A 25,604-nucleotide genomic window follows, 5' to 3' on the forward strand; every position below is an offset into this window, starting at 1 on the left:
TGTTGATTTTATATGTCGGGCCTTTCTGCTTGTGTGGTAATAAAACTTCTCAAATGCCCTTGTGATGTTAGGCTATGTAAGGTATTAACTTTGGTCAAAGTCGCCTTTCCTTCTTTTGTTGGATTATTTCGATTATTGGTACTTATCGAAGACATTCTGATACAAAACTTATCTAAGAACACTGCCAGACACATAATGTACATGTGAGTGAAATTTCATAAAAATCGATCCAACCGATTTCGAGTCCATGGGGAACGAACTCACAGACATACAGAGAAAAAAATTCATTTTATATAATAGTAAAGATTATAAATCTTTTCAACCACTGATTTCCATAACAAATAATATGCTATTTGAGTTTTGTGTTCAAACTCTTTGGCATAACATTCACACACAGCATGAATTGGGAAAGAATACATTAATGACATTGCTAAGGCTGCTGAAAAAAAAAGGTGAGATCTCCCTACTGTGCTAGTAAAGTACTCACACCTGCTAGTATCCTTCAAAGCCTCCATTCGCCCATGCATCAAATATTGTTGCCACATCTGCTGCGTCTACCATTAGTTTCTCCCTCTTAAACAAAATCTAAAAGAAAACTACCTAATAAGTTCCACATTATCTACCAAAATTCAACCCCTGTCCCATCACTGCAATCCTATGCCTGCTTTACAAGTACTTTAATGAAATGTGCTCTGACGAACTTGCAGCACTTGTACCCACTCGACGTAAATACCCCGACTTACCAAAACACCAGCAAAATCACACCCCTTCATTCTAGAGGTTCACAGATGCCAAAAAGCCTTCTACTCTAATAGTTTCTTTTTTTGGACTACTAGACTTTAGAATTCTCTTGTGGTTTATTGTTTCCCTGACTGTACTGACATGCAGAAATTTAAATTTAATGTGAACAGATATCTCGCACGTAGTGTCCCTAATAGTACTCCATCACTTCCAAGTGGCAATATACCTTGCTTGGGGTGAATAAATATCTAAAAAAAAAACTGAAAGATTCTAGCTATGAAGAAGATAACATATCAGCCATGATGCAATCTGCATAAGTGAAGAATTCGGATAAAGTGATTAGATGCAGCATAACATATCTAATATTTGTTAATTGATAGATCAAAGACAGATAATTAAGAGATCAGAGAATCTATACACATGATAACAGACAATATCCATACCATACAAGTTAAATTGATTAAGAAATTTGTAAATATACAAGTTCAACCAGTGCTTCAAGAGGAAAGTACTTTTGACCATTGTTTATTGAGTACTGCTTCTGTATCAATAATGCCAGATGCACTTAAGAAATCCCTTTAATAGGAATATTGGTAACTGCGTTTTATATTGGTTTGCACTTGCTTCACAAACAGCAGATTTTTACATGTGCGAGATAGACTTGCACTTCGGGTGTAATGTAGCTTGAATCACATGAATACTTCACTTAAAATACGGTTTTACTGCATTAATATAAAAAAAAATTACATTGATGACACTGGTGATCATGATAAAAATATGCTAGTTGAATGAACGGGTAAAATTTCTTTTATATCTAATTATAAAGATTAAAATCAACATATAATGATATTAAACCTTCCGTATAGAATGTTTATTCCAATTTTAATCAAAATCTCTCATATTAGTTTTATTCAAGAAAATTTAAGACTTAAGCCAAAGAAATTCTGTTCTTTTGTTATGAGACTATCATCCCAGGCATTACTTACTCCTGGGGTAGTATAGAGTCCGTCCTGCTTTTATGATAATATGTTCATATGTATTACTCTATCCCTTTTTTTGGGGGGGGGGGGGTACAGTATCCTTTCTGTGATCATGATAAAAATCTGAACAAAGTAAGAAATGTAAGAAAAGTTAAAGATTTAGTTTTATAAATATTTTTTCATATGCTGAAAAATAATTTAAAATAGTTTAACATATATTCGTCTTAACATCTAGTGAGCAGAGGGAGCACATAGTAGCTAGTAGAGTTAATGGAAGCAAAATGATTATGGTTTGGTGATTTTTCTGTAAATATTTATGAAATATATATGTATACTATAACAGTGATGTGCAAAGAACTTTTTCACGACAGGTGATCAAGTGAAAAAAAACGGCAAAAATATAATAATGGTGAGGTACAGGTCTATAATAAATTCCTCTGAAAAGGGCACTTTTAAAACAGGAATAAAAAGAGCAGGTGCTTGGCCACCTCTAGCACCACCACCCCCTTCTGCACATTCCTATATATATAACCTGATATAAGATCGAAATTATATTTTCAGATATTACCTTTTTTATATATATATGTCAGGTTTTTATCACAATAAAAAATATAAGTCAGTAGTAATAAAACTAAGAATGCATTAGTCTTATTATTATTATTTTCTTTCTGTCTGTAATTTGCATTTGCTGCTGAAAAGAAAGGTAGCTTCCTTGCGAAAATATTCCAACCAGGATAAAATATATTTGCAGAATAAAACATTAAACAGAATTGAAAATATATAACAAGCACCAACATCAAAGAAAAAAAATGGCTAGTTAGAATCGAATAGCGGTTTGTCAGATGCGATGTTATCATGAACTTCGAGAATTCAACACAATCGCATATATATATATATATATATATATATATATATATATATATATATATATATATATATATAATATTTATTTTCATTTTACTTTTTAAAACAGTACTCTATGTACGCATGTTTCGCTGCTTTACAGTTCATCAGCGTAGCTTGACTATATTAGGGATCGAACCTCGGACCATAAAATAAAAATAAATAATTATATATATATATATATATATATATATATATATATATATATATATATATATATATATATATATTTATTTATTTATGTCCTAAAAATATGGGCGATATTTCTACGGGAAAATTAATTCTTTGTAGGTGACGTTAATACCGAATATTTCATTATTGCAAAAAATAAAAATCAACAAATATATATATATATGTATATATAGTGGATATATATATCTGGAGTCAAGGATAGCTTCGTTGCCGGGTTCGAATATTGAGGGCTATTTTCACAACGTTTCAGCCGGTGCAACTTCTGACTTTTTTCGTCAAACTCAAAAATCTGATCGGAATTTAAAACAGAAGCCTTTATTTAATGCATGGAGGAAAGCATGATCTTGTTCCGCCAGATGAGTATCACTTACAACTGAATTCATTTAGTACTTTATCCATTACGTCATAGGTCCTCGTGAATTAAAAGGGTTCCATTCAAAATTCTATGCAGATTGAAGAGTTTGACAAAAAGATTCCCAAGTTTGACAAGATGAAGAAGGTTGGAGATTACATCGGTCGGAAAGTTATGGGAGTAACACTCAAGATGAGAACAGTAGTTCGGACAATCCAAATAATGTGATAGAATCTTTTAAATACATTTCCAAAGAATAAAAAATAGAACTTAAAATGTCCATCGTGATGTACGATGGACATTTTAATTTCTTTTTTTATTCTTTGGAAATTAATCCTGTGAATATAATAACTCTTACTAAATATTGTTTTTTTTTTTTTTTGTTTTGTTTTTATTTAACTTATACAACTCTCTATAACATGCATGAGGGAAGAACGGATGTACACAAATCTAAGACAATGGCAGAATCCTTAGAAAATGACGTCCAGACCGAAGTGGAATGGGGCTATAAATGGATGGTAACATTTAATGCTAAGACTAAGCTGCTCTCCTTTAACAATTACAAGACGCCTCTCCAACCACCAATATCTATGACAAATAACACTCTACCTGAGAATTCTTCCTTCAAATTCCTTGGCACAGGAAATATGAACCAGAACAAATACATTGAGGACATTGCGAAGGTTGCTGCAAGGAAGATGGGTTCCCTCTATCGTGCTAGAAAACTACTCACACCTGAGAGTATCCTATACCTCTACAAAGCCACTATTCGCCTATGCATGGAGTATTCTCCGAGTAGTGATAGGCAAGGTTGGTGTATCTAGCACTACTCCCTCCCTCTTGGATAGAGTCCAAAAAAGAATCTTCAATCTAATAAGTCCCATTTTGTAAACGAAGCTCCAATCCCTGTACCATTGCTGCAATGATGCATCCCTGTGCCTGTTTTATCAAGTATTTTAATGGAATGTGCCGAGGAACTCGTTGCATTTGTGTCCCCACGATATGCACATCCCCGAAAACACGCTTAGAAACAAAATCATACCCCTTCACTGTTGAGGTCCTTAAATGCCAGAAAGCTTTCTACTCTAATAGTTTCCTCCCTCCAACAGCTAGTCCTTGGAATTCCTTCCTGCTACCTGCTTCCTGGTATGCATAAGTTTAAATGTAACGTAAACTAACATCTTGTTAATCTTTTCTAGGTATTGTCCCAAATAGTAACCCTTACGTCCAAGTGGCGATATGCCTTGGTAGGAGTGAATGTGAGTAAAAAAAAAAATCTAATAATCCATCGCTATATTACGTTATTACGCTATATTACGGCAATTATAAAAAAGTTATTACGCTATATTACGGCAATTATAAAAAAGTTATTACGCTATATTACGGCAATTATAAAAAAGTTATTACGCTATATTACGGCAATTATAAAAAATGTTATTACGCTATATCACGGCAATTATAAAAAAGTTATTACGCTATATTACGGCAATTATAAAAAAGTTATTACACTATATTACGGCAATTATAAAAAATGTTATTATGCTATATTACGGCAATTATAAAAAATGTTATTACGCTATATCACGGCAATTATAAAAAAAATTATTACACTATATTACGCCAATTATAAAAAATGTTATTACGCTATATTATGGCAATTATAAAAATTTATTACGCTATATTACGGCAATTATAAAAAAAATTATTACACTATATTACGCCAATTATAAAAAATGTTATTACGCTATATTATGGCAATTATAAAAATTTTATTACACTATATTACGGCAATTATAAAAAATGTTATTACGCTATATCACGGCAATTATAAAAAAGTTATTACGCTATATTACGACAATTATAAAAAAATTTATTACACTATATCACGCCAATTATAAAAAATGTTATTACGCTATATTATGGCAATTATAAAAGATTTTACGCTATATTACGGTAATTATAAAAATTTTATTACACTATATTACGGCAATTATAAAAAAAGTTATTGCGCTATATTACGGCAATTATAAAAAAATGTTATTACGCTATATTACGGCAATTATAAAAAAATGTATTACACTATATTACAGCAATTATAAAAAATGTTATTTCGCTATATTACGACAATTATAAAATATGTTATTACGCTATATTACGGCAATTATAAAAAAATTTATTACACTATATTACGGAAATTATAAAATATGTTATTACGCTATATTACGGCAATTATAAAAAAAAGTTATTACGCTATATCACGGCAATTATAAAAAAAAATGTTATTACACTATATTACGTCAATTATAAAAAATTTTATTACACTATATTACGGCAATTATAAAAAAAATTTTATTACACTATATTACAGCAATTATAAAAAAAGTTATTACGCTATATTACGGCAATTATAAAAATTTTTATTACACTATATTACAGCAATTATAAAAAAGTTATTACGCTATATCACGGCAATTATAAAAAAAATGTTATTACACTATATTACGGCAATTATAAAAAATTTTATTACACTATATTATGGCAATTATAAAAAAATTTATTACACTATATTACAGCAATTATAAAAAAGTTATTACGCTATATTACGGCAATTATAAAAAATGTTATTACGCTATATTACGGCAATTATAAAAAATGTTATTATCCTATATTACGGAAATTATAAAAAATGTTATGCCCAAAAAGCATTTCGGATTCAGTATTTTTCTGAAATTGTGAAAATTCAAATGTTTTCATTTTATTTACCTTTTATATTTGTCTTCTTTTTACTTGTACAGTTTAAGCGCCGGTTATGCGGACATCGCTGGTTGCACAAGCAAAGATGATGGGTTTACTGGAGAGACATTTGGTTTGTGTTCCATCAATTCAATCAAGACTAAAATTGAAAAACTTTCAAGGTAAAAAGAAATTTTATTTTTTCTTTATTTCATCAGCAAATATTTATCTTCGATTGATAAGCATTGAACTCATTTTGTACGGACTTTGATAAGCAAAGCCACCTTCGACTAACATGGAAAAAATATATAGAGTTGCATATTTTCAAAATGAAGCAACAGAAAGCATTACTGTACACGGGCTAAACTGAAATAGCATCAAAACTTGTACATGATATTAAACTTGAAAACTTGTTTACTTTACCTTATGAAATAGCATAAAACTTAAAAATGGAAATTAGGTAATTTTCTAGTTTTAGTGATTAAAAAGAGATAACATGTTCATCGCCATATCGTATGAATCCAATGATTATATTATTGGCATTAGTTTCCCCGATTATTATTCTAGTCAGAATTCTTTCTAGAAAGACATGGAATACTCACGGGAAGGGTCCATGTGAAGGTTGCTAACATCCTAAGTGAAAGTGATTTTGTAGAACGAACTGGATTCGAACTTTAGACACATAGGTCGTCAGTCTACGTCTTTAACCACTTGACCATGGTCACTTTCCGATTGTATGCCAGGGTTCATAATAAATGATCAACTTATTTCAAATCTCACTTATGCTGATGACATTGCATTAACATTTCTCAGAAATTCCTTTGACTACTTCGTAAAATATGCATAAAAAGAAGTAGGACTTTCTATCCACAACAAAACAAAACGCATGACAACTGATCCATACGGCAAATCACTATCAACAGCAATAGCATTGAACAATTACTAGATTTTGTTTATCTTGAGTACAAAATATCGTCCATTAATAATGTATAATTAAACACTAATAATGTATAAGAAACTGTTAAACACCGAATAAACCGAAAATGTGAAGTCACTCAAGGATAACGGTTAATGAGATGGCTGTATTGGCAGTTAAATGATGAAAAATATTATGAGAGGATTGAAAATGATCAATGTTTGATTGCTGATGCGTACGATTTATGGCAAGTGTTTGATATTGGAGTTGTCATCTGCAGTGAAGCATAGCGGACGAATTGAATCGAGTTTTGCCTCATGAGTTTTTCACATGATTGCTCAAGTTTTAGAATGTATGCATGTATTTTTATGCGTCATTTTAGCTTTGTATATATATATATATATATATATATATATATATATATAAACATTTAAAAAAAAACCATAACAATTGTTGGTGACCCCACTCATTTAAATACATATATTTAATTTTCTTATCAGTTTGTTATTCCTGGGGATAGAGCATTCTACCAGAGGCTAGATATTCATCCGCTATTTCAGACACTCTAATCATTTTAAGATTCTGACCGCTCCTTTAACTGCAATTGTTTGTATCTTTCTTGCATTTGGTTCACAGGGTATATTCGCCACGTAGTTTTCAAAATTCTTTTTCATGGGTCCAGTTGCTCCTTTGATTATTGGGATGATGAATATTTTCCTAAGATTCCAGTTTCTTTTCATTGCGTGCATTTCGTTATCTTCATCCTCTCGGCTCTGTTTAACCCAGTATCATTATGGAAACTAACTTCTACTAAGGTTGCTTCTTTCTCCTTCTTGTCCCATATCACTATGTAAGGTTTAACAGCTCCATTTTCTAAGTATGTAGATGTAGGAATTGCATAGTTATAACAGGAACGTGCAGAGATGGATGCCCAAGCACCAGTTCCTTTTACTCCTGTTTTAAAAGTGCCCTTTTCATAGAAAATGTTCTCTGCTCGTCACCGAGTCATACAAGATGGCGAATGATTTATTTCCAACTATTCTTTGTGGTATATGTTCCTAGGACCGGATGCTACACTAGATATTCAACTTTTTACAGATATTTATTGTATAATGTATAAAATCGCCACAGGGTCCTGTGTGTGTGTGGGGGGAGGGGTGTATTATTAGTTCAGTTGTTATTATGTGCTGAGATGATTGATAATATACTTGTAAAAAAACTAAGCAATCTACTTAAACATAGAAACTTTAAAATTTTACTAAAAAAAAAAAATCAGCACACGTCTAAGAAAAATCAGCACACGTCTAAAAAAAAAAAAAAAAAAAAGAAACAACATAATCCTTGCACAATAGATCCGAAGGCAAAATGAAATACTCTGATGTGAATTGATTATCTTCGTTCTGTTCTAATAGAATAGTTTTAATAGAAATTCGATAAATACCACATGTATAGAAAAAAATCGATAAACAATTTCAGATATTAAAACGAGATATCGTCTGTATCGACTGATTTTTTATAATGTAACATCACATAAAGAAAATATTTTTATGATGTAACATCACATAAAGAAAAATTTTTATGATGTAACATCACAAAGAAAATTTTTTATGATGTAACATCACATAAAGAAAATCTCATGTTGCTGGGTAATTGTAGATCACACTGAATTCCTAATGATCATCTATATAATAAAATAATGTTGTTCCACCCACTTTATCTTTGGCAACTATAGACTTAATACCAAATTCTAATATATTACACATATTGCATGTTTTGCAAACATGTCTATATTTCTTCCACATACAAATATTATTACACTTAATCCGACCTATCTGATTCTCCAAAATACATCTTCTATAGAGAATGTAGCAATTACTTTCACTCACTATTCATTTTCTATTCACACCGGGTCCTTTCTTAATTAAGGGAAATTCTTTTAAAACACCCAAAACACACTCAAATCATTTCATTTCAACATCCTTATTCTCTTCTACATAGCATAGAGATGTTCAAAATAAAATAATAAATAGCTCTCTTCCTAAGAATATGGGAATACCAGATTACATAGTTCGATATTACTATCTACTTTTTCGGATAAAACTTTATTGAATTTATTTCATAACACACACGTAAAAAAACAGCATTTATATCTTTGGCTTTGCACATTCTTTCATGTATAAATAACTAATTTTATTAAAAATAGTCACATCACGCTAAAATATTTGTTTTCGATTTTGCTTTGTTTGTTACTTAATTCTTGTAATAATTTAAACTCATTTTTTTTTATTTGTGAAACTCGAGCGATGTTTATTCGAATTTTATACATACAAACAATGTAGCAGCAGTAGCGATTATAGATGATCACAGCAGCAGTGTAATTTGCAGTTTCTAATTTTTAATCTGTCTTTGGTTTATAAGTTCGGCGCTGATTGGTGCAAGCATCCAATTTTCCTTCTGGATTAACCAACCAGACGCCATTTGTCAGGCGAACTGAGTATGTGATAGAAGTTGATAAAAATAGTTAACACACGGCTTACCTCCTCTTCGCAGCCAGGATACTAACATTTCTTCCAACTATAATATCTTTTGGGATCAAACCAAAACCTCCTTTCTCATCCAGTCCTGGGGTTCAACATGGCTATCATAGACGCACACATATATTTACATGGTCCAGACTTCAACACTGGTGTATAGTATGCGTTCTTCATAAATTAACACTTCATTTTTTTAAAAACAGGGTATTCATTCTTTCTTTATGAATGAGCACTTTTCTATTTCATAATAACCAGACATTCATTTAACACCACGTGGAGTTTCTAATGTTTTTGTCTCCGTCCATACTTATGGGCTTATTCCATTACTAACACTCTTCTCTTTTCTATTTTCCTTTTATTAACACGTTAACGAGGTTGTCAAAGGCTGCATATTTTAGGGATTATCAACTTTATGTAACGTGTTGATAAAAAGAATGGAAAAGAGAATGGTGTTAATAGTAGAAGAAGTCTATGAGTATGGACGATAGCAAAAGGGTTAGAACTTCCATGTAATCTATACCTCTATAAAAGTGAGAATGTGTGTGCGTGAGGAGAATTCTCAACCTATATACTCAACAAATTTTTGATCTACAGGCTTGAAATTTGGTATATAGGGTATTCAGACATATGGAAAATGTTTAAATCTGTTTTCATCCGAAAAAAAACCCAAAAAAGAACCACTAAGGGGTCAAATTTAGAAAATCGGTACATGGAAGTCATACGATTTTTATCTGTTTATCAACTCTTTCACTAACTTATGAAGAACGTGTACCATACACCAGTGTTGAAGTCTGGACCATATAAATAAATATATGTGTGTGTCTATGTGTGAGTCGTTCAAATGGTATATTCCTTATGTTAAGAATAAGTAGGTTTGTAAACAATTTTGAAGATCGTGTCAAGCTAGCCTAATGGTTATTGTACTTGACTCACTGTCTTTAGGTTTTGGTTTTGATCTCAGCTCAAAGTGAACTGTTTAGAAAAAAAACAATACTCGCATGCATATGTCTCAGTTTCTGTATGAATTAAACTATAATATTTATGCGTATTTTGCAACTAAGGAACGCCAGGCAACCTGCTAATGTTATATAGATGTTTCATGCTCAGCTCACCCAAGAGATGGCCTGTGATTGGTCAAGCCAGAAGAGAAATTGAATGTTTACATCAATCAGCACAGAGCTTATAAACCTAACAAACTCAAAACTATAAACCATATACTGCGCTGTTACTGTGGTCGTCTGTAATCGCTACTGCAGCCAATAAATTACCTTTTTTTTCATTATCACAATTTCAAATTGTTTAAAACTTCTTAAATTATAAAAACAAACATCAGCTTTCATTCAAAATTAAACTATTCCAATAAGCATTCATGCGAACCAAAACATGTCCGTTTAGATATCATTCAATGTGTGTGTGTGTGTGTGTGTGTACTAGAATAGCTTGCAAATATTCCAAAGATCAAGTTATCTCCGTTAGTAATTTATTGTTTTCATAACGAATGCATATTGTCAGCGAGAAAATTGAGTGAGTTTGTTGAATGCATTGACTATTTGAATTATTCAAGTAAAAGTTTTTTCCTATTGTTTTTAAGGTGAGCATCTGATGAGTAACTGGCTAAAAGTGCAGCAAAGACATAATTTTGCCAACTTGTTAGTCGCGAACGTAACAATATTGTACTGTATTCCTTATGAAAACAATTACCAACAGAGATAATTTGATCTTTAGAATATTTGTGAACTATACTATTACAATATTTATGCTCTGAAGTCACAAAAGATATTCACTGAACTTGAACTTTTTACCTTTATAAAAGATTTTTTTTTTAAATGGGGGGAAGAGAATTTTTTTAATCCATTACGATTGGCATATAATTGATTAACATTTCAAATAAATTATTTGGTACAATAATCAATATAATACCATTTAAAAGGTATTAAAATTGATTGTTAAAAAAATCCACATATATATATATATATATATATATATATATATATATATATATATATATATCGTTAGCTAACATTCCAAAGCCAAAGATGTATTTATTTCACATTCAAATTGCTTTATTGTTAATAAAGTTTGTCTTACGCGTGTTTCGTTGAATAGTGGAAATTCACCAAATAACTCTTCAGAGACAAATTTATGTTCCTCAGAAAAAAAAACACAGTGTAAGATTTTATTTTGGTTAAAAAAAAAGAAATATATATATATATATATATATATATATATATATATAATTGACCTTGTCTATATGTCTGAAGGACGGTCCATACCAAACTCCTTTGTCGATTTTTGGTTTGCATATTTGAAACTTGATATATAGTAGACTTGGACGTGTGGGACAAATTTGATTTGATTACGGTTCTTGTGGAAATGTTTGCCGAATAACATTGAAGATGAGAAGAGTAATCTGAACAATTCAACTTATCAATTGTCATCTAAAAAATACAAAACCATCAGATCTGGTCATTCGTGTTATTTGGATTCATCGAACTACTATTCTCATCTTGAGTTTTATTCTCTTCAGTTGATGTAAGTTCCGACCTTCTTCAGATGTATTTTGTCGAACTCGAGAATCTTTCTGTTGAACTCAAGAACTCTTTATTTAATCCATGGAGATAACATGCCTCCCTTCTATCAACCAGGACTGGGTAGAAGTCCTCAATAATTCACAATTATATTTTTTGAGTATCGACCGAACTGAGGATTGAACCTTCAACCTCTAGAACTGAATTTTACCAAATACATTATCTACTATGCCATGGGTCCTTGTGGAAATAAATACAATTGCTAAGTACTTAGGACTACTACCCAGTCATGGCTGATGAGACAAGAGCATGCTACCTCTGTGGATTAAATAAAAGGTTCTGTTCAAAATCTTTTGCTGACTCCTGGGTTCAACATGATACACTTGAAGAAAATCGGAGGTTATATCGGCCAAAACGTTGTTAAAATAATCATTAAGATGAGAACGCTAGTTCAAAGCCTCCAAATTACAAAATACACTCCTGATCAAAAATCTTTTTAAAAAAACAAAAAAAAAAAAACATTTTTTTAAGGATGGATTTTAAACTCCTCCCACTGAAGGTTACCAATACTACAACCTAAAAGTTATGGAAAAAAGAAAGCTACATTCCAAACATTTAATTCAGAAATTTACATTTTTATCAAATGAGGCATTTACACTAAATAAAAAATTATAAGACCAGGATTATAAATTTTATGAAATTGTACGAAAAGTGTATAAAAACATTCAACAACCAAATTAAATAATGAGTTCTACCTCCACTGGTTTTGATGACTTCAAAAATTCTTTAAGGCATGCTAGAAATAAGTGTTTCCATTTAGGTGCTAGGGATGTTGCTCCAACTTTTGAAGATGGCTTTACAAAGTTCATTTTTTGTTGAATATTGTTTGCCATTTCGATAAACATCTCTTCTTATTCATCTCCAAACATTTTCAATTAGATTTAAATCCGATGAGCATGCAGGATGTCCCAAGAGATAGACTCCATTTCCTTGCAGAAAAATCAAGGCCCGTCGTGCAGCATGGATTGCAGCATTATTCTGTTGGAATAACCATCCATCCTCATACAAACGATGGTCCTCTGTCATCAATGATGCTTTTTGTAGCATGCTAACATAACCAACTGCTGTCTGACGACCCTGCACTACCTAGAGCTCCATCGTCCTTTTGTAACAAAAGGCACCTCATACCATTAGGACCCTTCACTACTATAATGTGTGAAGAAAATTTCAGGAGGTATGTTTTTGTTATGCCAATATCGTTGGAAGCCATCAGGATCATCTAGATTGATTTTTTCTCATCAGAAAACAGGACTTTCTCCCACTTCTCAAGGTCTCATGTTTGATATTCAAGACCAAACCTTAAGCGGTCCACCTTGTGACGTGAAAGCAGACGAGGAATTTGTTTATGCTTTATATTTACTATGCGTTTTTTGTCGTTAGTGTCATCTTATGGTTACTGGACTGTAATCAGCATCTGTGGCTGCCTTAATTTGACCAGAATAAAGTCGCCTGTCTTTCACAACCAGTCTTATTCTCCTGCCCAGTGCAGGAAAAACTTTAGGGGGCCTACCATTATATTTTGCTTTTCCATAATTCTCACTATTCTTTGAAAGTTGCAAATCACAGTTTTTACTGCGATTTACCTTCGATCGCCCACTGTGACAAACCTTGCTTATGGAAATCTAGAATTCAAGCCCGCTCAACTTCGGTAAGTGTGCTTGCTTTAGGCATAGTGACACAGTAATTGTTAATCTGTAATTGAATAAAAAACAATTTATACTCCTAGTCTTATAATTTTGATCAAGTGTAAAATGCGTAATTTTATAAAAATGTAAATTTCTGAATTAAATGTTTGGAATGTAGCTTTTTTCCATAATCTTTTTAAGTTGTAGTATTGGTAGACTTAAGTGGGAGGAGTTTCAAATCTATCCTTAGAAAAATTAAATTTTTAATCAGGAGTGTATAATATAAGATGTGGTATCGTGTTAAAACTGTTCTATTCAAATGAAAACATATCTGGAATATTGAAAATACATTTAGTTGTATTAGTATTTTTGCCTCCATTTATATTTTTGTTGGTCGGAATTACAATCGAAAATCTAATTACACTGCTACTAATCAGTTTGACGTCTTACAAATTATTTTTGACAAATGGTGTGAATTCAATGAGAAACTTGACTTGTATTGTCACTTCTGGTACATTTTAGTGAACCCCCTCAAACTGATACCTGTTACAGGTAAGTATTTGTGGATCATTCCCTGTGTACTGCGACCTTTCCTCTCTGTCTATAAAACCAGAAGCTCATCAACAATTTAGAAATGTCAAACTCTACATTCTTACGCACATCCAAAACAATGTTTCAGCAATGTGCTTTCACAAGGAAGTCCCATTTGAAGAATCATAAAAAATAAAATGTCTGCATTACAAGAAAATTAGTATAGAGTTCAGTCAATTTTTACTTTTTGTTTTTTAACTTTTAAAATGAGGACTTTTAAAGGTTTTCAGTTCTGCTGAAAATGAATATCGCATTTAAAACTGGGACAAAAAAATTAGTTTTCAAAATATTAGCCAGCATAATAACTACTGTTTTCACTTGTGGTCATGTTCGTTTGACAAGCACACGTTCCATTTTTTCATATCAACCAACATTGTTTGTATTAATAAATACCAACTCACACATAATTACTTACGTGGTACCGATGCATAAATTTCAAAAGACACAATTTATAATAAATCGTTTGTTTAATTTTTTTTATATATATATATTTGGAATTTCCATAAAAGTAAACAGTGGTAAGCAGTGTTAAATATTCATTTGAATATTCATTTTTTTGCCACAAAAATTTTAAATAGCTCAATAGTTTGCCATCATGTAAAAAAGTTTTAGAACCACTGCATTATAGAATGATGACTATTATATAGTTATTTTTATCTAATCTATATAGTTTTATTAATTAGTATTCATTTTCTTACAAATAGATTTTGTAATTCGTTTTTGTGTTGCTGGCAAATCGAACACAATTCATTTTTTTATTGTGAACTGGTTTACTCACAATTAAGACCGTTTTACTTTTTTACTCCTTTTCACTCCAAACAAAGCACATTGCCACTTGGACGTAAGGGGCTACTATTTGGGATCGTGTCTAGTAGGGAATTGAAGGGAGTTTAGCAGCAAGATGTTAGTTCACATTACATTTAAACGTCTGTAGGTTAGTACATTTAGGAAAGTAGAAAACAGGAACTTCCAAAGTCTAGCAGTCCGAAGGAAAAAACGATTACAGTAAAAGACTTTCCGGCATCTAGGGATCTCAACACTGAAGAGGTGGGATTTTTGTGTTTGGCAGATTAGTCGGAAGTATGTACGCCAAAGGTGCAAAAGTGCTATGAATTAAATTATTTGTAAAATAGGCACAGGGGTATCACATTGCAGCAATGGGACAGATGGCCAATAGTGTGGAACCTAGTTGATTTGAAACTCTTTTTTGGATCATGTTCAAAGTGAGAAACTAACAGTAGACGCATTAGCTCAGAAGTGGTAACAGTATTCCATGCATGGTCGAATTGTGACTTTGTAACGATATAATCTGTAACTGAACTATTGGCTGCTGGCTGTTAAGAAAACACTTAAAACTGATTCCTTCTTATTCTTATACAACCAAATGTTTAATTAAAATAGTGCAAACACAAGTTAATGGAGCTCCTATTGTGCTTTCTAAGGCCATATGCCACAACTATTTAATATTTATGTGTCTGTTACAATCGCAATCTTTGTCAAGAAGAGTTCCAAACCCAAAGGGAGATAACTTCAAAGAGAAACTACGACTTCATTTATTCAAACAGTTACAGATTTATATAAATAGATCAACATTAATTTAAATATCGAAATTTTTTCATGGATTAAATAATTTTTAAACTCGCTTATCCAATGAAAATTAATGCTGATCCCTGTCTATTACTGAAAGAATTATCATATTGGGCGGAATATGTAATCGATGAAAACGATTAGAATTTCTTTTATGCGATGTACACAGACTGAAAATTTCCACAAAGCAAGATCAAATATTAATATGTCAGAAACAATATTGTATCGGTCTAACTTAAAGAATCTCACTGACTTTATACATCTATGGTGATTATTACTATTTACTATGCCACGGATCGTTGTGGAAATAAATACAATTGCATAGTACTTATGGCTGATGATTACTATCGCTCAAAGAGAAACTTTTGCTCAAGATCTAGTGGAGATCTGTATAGGCTTTATTTAATCATCATAGTTTTAATTTATTTCATTAAACATCTCCGGGATTTTTATTCCAAATCTGGTAGCATCCCAAGGGTTCTTCATGTAAAATTTGGTGAATATATGTTCATTAGTTTTGGAGACTGCAAACTGTTCATAGTTTTTAATATCATCAGTAGTCATATAGTAGCATCCCCTCCCTTCAATGATACAACCACCATCTCAAGGATGTTTTATGTCAACCTTAGTGTTATTCAATTAGGAAATTATTGGGCAACAGTGGCAACAAATATGAAAAGACATGTATAAAGGAATCAATATTTCACCTCAAACAATCCATCAAGTTTCACCAGGAGAAAGTCATATTGTATACATAGACTAGGATTCTTTCAAAATACTTTGCTTCACCAAAAGCCTAGTATTGTAAAACGCTATATTTATTGAAAACGGTTTTGTTTGTATTTTAGATATGACTCGGTTCAACTTACTTGTCCATTTACACACACCTTGTAGCTCCCCCCTTTCTACCCATACAGCAGATACCTTGCTTGCCTTCCTCTTTTGTACTAAGTTTAATCTGTACCTTTCACCATCTTCCATTTTAGTTTTCTGATAATAAGTTCAACTCTTACTCTCACACACTTTCTCATTGCTCATTTTCTCCCCAACAGCCTCTCATACCTTCCACCTTTTTCAGCATTTCTATGTATATGCTTATAACTCCCTCTTTCACTTTCGCCATTTCAACACTTTTCTGTAACTACTCAAGATTAATCTATTAATATTAGTATTGATATTTATATTTCCATTTTAAAATCTGAAAGTATATATACGTTGTCTCTGCATGTAACATGCGTTTATGTCAATGAAGCCTGAATAAATTCTATTAGATGAAATATAATCTCTCCACATATGTTAATTCTATTTTTGTTTAATCTGTCCTTTTATAATGGGCCCTATATACATGGAATATATATATATATATATATATATATATATATATATATATATATATATATATATATATGTTATTTGTTTTTGCGATACGTCTTGAATGAATTCAATTATTTACGAAAGTGCATTTTTACCTAAATGCGAGTTGGGAATAATTTTCCCTTTAACCAATTTGGTACCGCACATAGGGAGCGGCATATATATTAGTTTTTAAAATATAATTATCTACTGACACGTGTTTCGTCGTCTACGACTCAGAGTGGCTGAATCTAGCAAGATATATACACTATTTTATTCAATTTAAGTAAACAAAATTTGTCGTTACAATTAATTTACTGTTTCAATCTAAAAAGATTTCATCAGGCGACAGTAGCCTCCATTCTTTATCAAGGCCAGTCTTTTAATATATATATATATATATATATTATATATATATATATATATATATAGTAAGCATCGAAATTGACAATTAGACTGCTTGAATAATGAGAAAAGGCAAAAATTAAAGAACTCATTTTTCAAACTTTTTTCTAATAACATGACAAATCGTAATCTCCACAGATTTGTGCTAGGCAACAAATATGATGAATATATTATGTAGTAAGAATTAGAATTTTTATCTGACACAATCTATTTAACTGCTCTCTTTTATAACATTTGTGTTTACATGAATTATTCTATTAAATTAACGATTCATTTAGTCCATGCCGATAACTTGTGGAAAGAATTCTAATGAAGTATTACATAATCGTTAATTAAACTCCTGAACTACCACTAATTAGGTCCTTATGCTCAGTGGCCGAGAGGAATCTAAAACGGCCAGAAGTAATTAAGATTTGCAGAGATACTACGATACATGGAGCTACTTCTTGGTTTAGTTGTACTAATCACTTCATATAGGCAAAATATACACTCATGAGGACATTGTTGCCAAATACATGTGCTGCTTATTTGCAATGTCTTATTTTCCCCCGTTCTTCTGTGTATAATTTTAATGCTTCCAACAACAGCAGATGGTTTCATATTATATGGAAAAATGCGCGCATGAAAAGTAATATTCTTAAGATTTTATTAAACCTGGAAAAGTAAAGGGCAAGAAATTCAACCTGGAAAAGTAAAGAACAAGATATTCTAGTAAAGTAAAAAATAAGAATTTTTTAGACTTCAAATATTGCAGCTAAAAATAAAATTTGAATATTGATAAATATTTTATTTATTATTTGCATATGTTGTTGTTTATTGTTGAGTTAGAAAGGGTGTCAGTCGCTGGATTGAACTTATTTCCCCCCTATTATTTGCATATATTTATGTAGTGAAAATTGTTTGAATAAAATTAATTCATTAGTTAGATAGTAGATGGAATTAATAATTTTATAATTTACATAAAAATTAATGATTTTATTATATCATAATTAGGATCATTTAATTCTTTCTAACTCAACAATAAACAACAACATATGCAAATAATAAATAAAATATTTATCAATATTCAAATTTTATTTTTAGCTGCAATATTTTAAGTCTAAAAAATTCTTATTTTTTACTTTACTAGAATATCTTGTCCTTTACTTTTCCAGGTTGAATTTCTTGCCCTTTACTTTTCCAGGTTTAATAAAATCTTAAGAATATTACTTTTCATGCGCGCATTTTTCCATATAATCCATGATTTTTCATATTCCTTCGATATGTGATCAGCCATGCAGAACTGTTCAATTTCTCTATCTATTACGATTTACAGTGGTTTTCTATCCTTACTTTTAGTTGGCAGAATGAATTATAATGGAATAGGATACATGCAGGGTGGAACGATGAAGTTGTTGCCCTAAAGAAAACAACACTACAGCTTTATTTTTAAACTTTTAACGAAAAAAATCAATTTAAGTAATTTGATTATGTGATAGAGCTCAGATCTATTCAATGTAACCGCCTTCAGCTTCAATCGCCGCCTCAATACGAGTCTGGAACTGGGAGCATGCCTTTTCCATAAGCGCCAGTGAGAGCTCAGCGAGTACTTGATGGATGGCGGCGATCAGGCTGGCTTTGGTATTGTGGGAGGTCAGGTTGGTGATGTTCTCGACATATAACCAAACGAAGTAGTCCAGCAGGTTCAGGTCGAGGAAGGAAGAGGCCCAGTAAGAGAAGGGCACAAAGTCGTAGCAGTCCTTCTGAAGCCAAGCTGGATCTCTTTGCACTTGTGGGCTGGTGCCGAGTCCTGCTGCCACAACCAGCCAGCGGTCACATGATTGCACCAAGGGATCGCCAATCTTCAGCACACTTTGGTGTTGACTTTCAAGCCGACTTCGAAGATGTGAGGTGGCATGATGTAGCCCTCACTTGAAACCACACCAAAGACCATAACTGTGACTGAAAACTTCGTTAAGCTGTGCCCTCAAGCATTGAACAGTTCGGATTTGCACTTTGAAGGTGCTAGCAATGGTCCTGTTGTCATAACTTGGATGGGTAGAGAGCATGAATAGTACAGTAGCACATCTCTGATCTCACTCATTGAAAATTGTGTCACTTTCAGACATGATAGAAGGCTCCTATTGCTCTTGGGATTTGTACACAACTGGCCAACTAGTAAATTGTCTGCAACAAAAAAATAAAACTGGTTTTCATCAGACGGAAATGGAATCATGTCGTCTTTTCTAAGGCGACAATTTTATCGTTCTACCCTTTACAGTTCTTGGTCATGATGATTTATGTAGTTGGCTTGACTCAAAATGCTGTCAGGCAAGCCTTTTACATATGATAAATAGACAGTGGTGAGTTTTTATGTCTTTTGATCCAGATTTTTGTCAATTAATAGATTAAATTAATAAACGAACAAAGCTGAAAACTAAAAAATGTTTTCTCACATTTCAAAATAATAGCCCCCACCCCCCGGAAACTTCTTTATGAACAAAAAAACTATATAAATTGTAATAGAAGGTATTTTTTAGCCTGTCAGGTGATAAGATTGGGGAAAGAAAAAGAAAAAAAGTTAATTTTGTAGATGGGTTCTTTATATACATATGGTATTAATTTGCATAGGAGGCGGATTGTGGCTAGGAGAAGGACAAATTGGAGAGAACAGGAAGTCGAGTTTTTGACATATATAGATAGAGGGTATAGATATTTAAAGTTGGTGTTATTAATTACGGTTTAAGTTAAAAGAAGTTTGTACGAATTGTGACGTTAGTGAGGAGGAGTTCTGACGCTTTTTTTTTTTGTTTTGTTTTTTTTTTGGGGGGGGGGGAGTTATAGCCATAAAGTATTATTGTATAATTTCCTTCTTTGTTCAGGTAACGTTTCCAAAGTTGAAAATCATGCTGTTTAATTAGGCAGGCGCCATTTTGAATACTTAGCAAAGTTCATTGATAGTATTGATGATATTTTTATTCCTGAAAAGGTAAATCCAAATTAGTTATCTCAAGGTGAAGTAATTATTTCAAATTATATTATAAAATATAAATCAATATAGTTCAAATGTATAAAGCTTCTACAGAAAATGAAACGAGAAAACTTCAATATTTTTTCACTTCTTAATACAATGATTAAATAATTATAAAAATAATAGCCCGTAATATCGAGAAAGACATCTCTTTACTTATCAATGAGAAAGAAAGTAAAACAATTGATGAAATTTAGATTTCTTGAAGAAATGTGAAGGGTGTACTCACTTTTGTGATACACTGTGTGTGTGTGTATATATATATATATATATATATATATATATATATAGAGAGAGAGAGAGAGAGAGAGAGAGAGGGGGGGTGATAACATTGTTTAGTCACCTTGGCTCTGTTCTGAGAGGATTCATTTTTTTAAAAGTAAAACTGAATACAATTTAGATGTGCTGCTGTCCTGGAATAGTATTGCATAAAAACGAGATATTTTCTCATCTGCTGATATAGTTGGACATTTCTATAACTTTATGAGTTTCTGTTCGGATTCTACCTGTTCATATCACCATTTAAAAAAATTTTTTTTACTCCAAGAAGGCTCACCTGGTATTTCGGTTGATTCTTTAACATTTTTTTTCACTTCCTTGTTTTGTTGAGAAAGGGATTCTTTTATTTCTTATCTTCTGCTGTTCTTTTTTGTCTCCTCTGCCATCTTGTTCTTCCTGCTCCTTCACTCTGAACTTGTTTCTGTTTTTTTTTGTTTTGTTTTTTTTGTAACACTGGTTGATTATGGAACTCTCACCTTTTTCTTGGACAGATCTTCTTCCTACTGCTAAAATCATTTCTTTGGGTTTGGCTTCCAGCTACCTTGGCATTTATCTATTATTATTACTTATTATTTATTATTATTTATTTCTATCTTCATCTCAATACTTCTTTTGCATGATTATGATGTATTTTGTCTTCCGGATACTGAAATTTTATCGATCTAAATGTTTGTGTATGTATTTGTAGATTATATTTTTGACTTAACATTTTTTTATTTTTTTTATATTTATTCTAATTCTATGTATTTTTTATTATTTTGTTTTAGAAAATAAACAACTTGGAGGAAAAGTGTTAGTTTGTTTTTTGTTGTTGCTTTTGTTTTTATTTATTTATTTATGGAAATCCCTTAAAACAAAGCACGAAGCCACTTGATGTAAGGAGCTATAACAAACTTCCACTAAGTCAAAACCTTGCTAACAGTAAGTGTTAAATAGAATAGATTCTGACATAGAAAACAGCAATTCTTCCTCTTTTGTCAAAAGCATCGCTTATGGAATATGAGGACTTAAGAACAAAATAAAGGAAGCTAGAGTTACACAGTTGCCGAAAGTAAACCAAAGTTCCACTTTCTATTCTCTTTAAATTATAATGTGAGGTGAACTTAGTAAGAAACCTTTGAGACTCGAACCAGGAATAAATGTCTGAACATATTTTTATTTCATGGGTATTATTACTGAGATGATTTAGACTGACAATTCTGGTGGACCAGTAAGTTTGTTGCCAGAAGGTTTACAACAAAATGCATTGTACAGGATTCACAGGTAAATCTTCATACACTGCTTTAAGAGAAAAATACAAATAACGCGAACAACAAAATGGAAGGCATTGATTGGCATTTAAAATAGATGAAAATTTATTCAAATTATGTGTATTTTTTATTAGTTTATTTTTTTAAAACAAACATCTTGAGGAAAAAAGTTTCAGCATTTTCTTTTCGTTTTGTTTTATAGCTATTACTGATTTCGACATTTCTGGTGAATCAGTTTGTTTACTGGTGTTTTATCAGAAGGTTCACATCACCATGGGGCTGCTTCCGAGCTGACTATAATATAGTCGTTTTCAAGTTTAATGCTATTTATGGATTTGTACCTAAAAGATTCTGTTCAACTAATCTGCTGCACATGGAGGATTGAAGATTATGGACAACAGCAACAGTGCAGACATAATCTTATTGGACTTTTCAAAGCGTTTGGTTCTGTTAATCACTGAACACTCTTTCAAAAGCTCTATTGATATAAAATTTATATTTCGATGATGAAATGGTTGTCTTTCTAGGGAGGCGATTGCATGCACTAGGTTGCTTCAAAGACCTGTTCTGGGTCTAATTCTGTTTCTTTTGTATGTCAATAATCTATCACATAAATTGACCGAAAAGGTACTACTCTGCAGACAATGTAAAGCTTATATCATTTGGAATCAACTATGATCAACTTCAAGATACTCCCAATAGAATCTGGTCCTTGTCTTATTTGAATTCCTCAGACTATTGTTCCCATCTTGAATGTTATAAGCATCAGAGTTGTTTTAGATTTAAAAAAAAAAATACGGTTTATGATGTTTCAAATTACAGCCTAAATTTTAAATTAACAAGTGAAGCATGCATGGTCACTCTTGAGTGCACAGTGAACGAGGCATAAAAAAATTAATAAGTTCAGCATCCCTCCCCCCATTTAGCCCCAAAAGTCCCCAGGGGACATCAAACCCAGGTGAAAATGAACAAACGGTGCCTTAACATATGTAAATTTCAGTTCTGCACTATGCAGAAAAAGAAATGACTAAGTCCATCATTTGGCCCCCGCCCAATTTAGCCCCAAAAGTCCCCAACGCCTTAACATATTTAAATTTGAGTTCAGCACCATGCAAAACTGCTAAATAGACATGCACAGAAAATTTTGGACAAATATGGTGAACGGAGTGTTTTTATTAACCTTAAAAGAGCCCCTGGGGCACACCCAAGAGTTATCGCAAAGTATAGACAAACAAAATTATATAAAAATCAGTGAGTTACAACTTTTCAGAAAGTTTTATAAAAATTCAAAGCATCAATTTTTTAATAAGCACAAAAGTGCCAATTTTAGCCATTTTAACCCAAAAGGCACCCCAAGGGGGGCAACCGGAGTTTTCCCGGAAAATCCATTCTGTTACTTTTTTACTCATATCATGTTTAATGTTTGTGTAAAATTTCAAAAAATTCCAAGGCATAGTTATTGAAAAAAGTGCAAACAGACGAACAGACAAACGGACGAACAGACGAATGGACGGACAGACAAAGGTGAATTTACAGATCCACCCTCCTTTTGTCAGGGGACCAAAATGTAATAATTGCAACATGAGCTTAAATAAAAAAAAAATCTAGTACACACATGAAACTCTAGTCCCCTTCAAAGTAATCACCTCCGGTTAGAATGCACTTGTTTTACCATTCCAACAACTTCTGGAAGGCCCCAGGAAGTCCTCTTGTGTGAGAATGTCAATAACCCTTATCGCAACATCTTTTATCTCCTCAAGTGTCTCATTACGACAGCCTCTAAGGTTTTCCTTGAGCTTAGGAAAACCAAAAGTCAAAGGGAGCAAGGTCTGGACTATAGGAAGGGTGAGCAATTGTTTTGATTCCCATTTTGACAACGGCTTTCTTTCTGAGCACTCTTGGGACAAACTTTGCATAAAATATTCCGTATCTTCAGTTCCTAGCAAATAATTGTGTGTACAGTTCCCACACTGACATCAAACTGTGCACTTATTGTCTCTATAAACACACGACCATCCTTATCTATGAAATTCTTTATTTGGCCAATCAACTGGTGTTCTGACTTTCTTACTTCTCTCACGCCTCTCATCATCCCTTACAGACTCCCTGCTTTCTTTGAATTTCTTATGCCGCTCAAAATCTGAAATCATAAAAATTGGTCAGTCATTTCATAAGATATATAGCTAGAACGTACTAAATTGTCAAGAGTTTACGACAATTTTAAATGCCTGTACAAAAAAAATAGTCTGGAAACTTATTGAATGCATCTTGTATTTACAAAGAACAACCTCAAAGACTAAATCTGTCGTCACTTGAAAAGTGAATGATGCAAGGAGACCTGATTCGCCCATGCATCATCATCAACGTGAATGTAAATCTACCTTTAGAGGAATTTTCACTCGAAAACCAAGGCTTATTCTCTGCAATCAACTGCTAAAAATGTATCATTGTCACTTTCGTCATAACAGAAAAAAGGCAGCATTCTGTGTTTGTGTTTCTGCACTTTGGAACAATCTGACAGACGATGTCTACCCAGGAAACATTCCGATGGTATATAGTTGCAATATCTTCTGTTTGTCACATGGATTGCTGCACTTTGCTATTGTCTTCCCAATAAAATTGATTGACTTACAAGGGGGCATCAAGTGAACGTCGCTAACATCCATAGTATAGATAGTTTTCTCCTTGCATTCGTCAAATAATAAACACGTTCTTTCTGTTAGCTTGCTTACTCACTTGGTAACTGGTTTCGCATTTCTAAATTTAATAATGAAAAAAAACTTTTAAGTATTTATGTGCACACCCTCCATGAAAGTAAAAAGATTCCTGGGCAACGCCGAATAGATATTGCTATTATAAAATAAATATGTTGTTAAACATTCTCCAACTGAACAATGCTATGTAACTTTTATAGCATTATAACAACAAAGAAAAATTAACGCAGGAAAGGTTTGGCCTTTTTGTTTTATGCATTTCATAGTTTAAAAGATCAGAGAAATATGTTTTTCTATGGAAATTCATTCTATTAGGTTTGTTTTAGCGATAATTAATATAATTAAAAAATCAATGGATTTCAGGAGAGGTGAGGACGTTCTTTGTGGAGCCGGAAGGGATACATGAAGATATTCTATCACTTTCCGTCTTGCTATCGTTGTGTTTATATCCGGTCGACATTATATATATATATATATATATATATATATATATATATATATATATATATATATATATATATATATATATACTAGCAGGTTTCCCAGTGTTGCTTGGTCGTAAAATGCGCATAAATATTATATTTTACTTAATGCAGAATTTTTATTTATTATACACAGAAATACCGTAGGTATAAAACGTAACCTTAAATTCCTTTCAAAGAAATGAAGTAAAAAAAAAAAAAAAAAAAGGTATTAAACGGAGATATGTGCATGGTGGAGTGTCATGCTTTTTCTAAACAGTTCACTTCTTGTAAGTAAAAAAGAAATACTTGAGCCGAGATTGAAACCCAAACCAAAAGACAGTCAAGTAAGATAACCATTACACTAGCTTGACACGAGATATATATATA

The 25,604-nt window shown here is 32.0% G+C and overlaps 1 protein-coding gene across 1 annotated transcript in view; it reads left to right on the top strand.

Moving 5' to 3' along the window:
• The window catches only part of LOC145279611 (uncharacterized), a 330,448-nt gene that overhangs the window by 238,173 nt on the left and 66,671 nt on the right, over positions 1–25,604 (top strand). Inside the window, exon 11 of the mRNA XM_080130805.1 lies at positions 5,964–6,083. Within this exon, the coding sequence (XP_079986931.1) occupies positions 5,964–6,083 (120 nt within the window). The remainder of the gene's footprint in view (positions 1–5,963; positions 6,084–25,604) is intronic.

Source organism: Euprymna scolopes, chromosome 7, assembly GCF_053919585.1.
Source record: "Euprymna scolopes isolate OS-2025 chromosome 7, ASM5391958v1, whole genome shotgun sequence".
Taxonomy (NCBI): Eukaryota; Metazoa; Mollusca; class Cephalopoda; order Sepiida; family Sepiolidae; genus Euprymna; species Euprymna scolopes.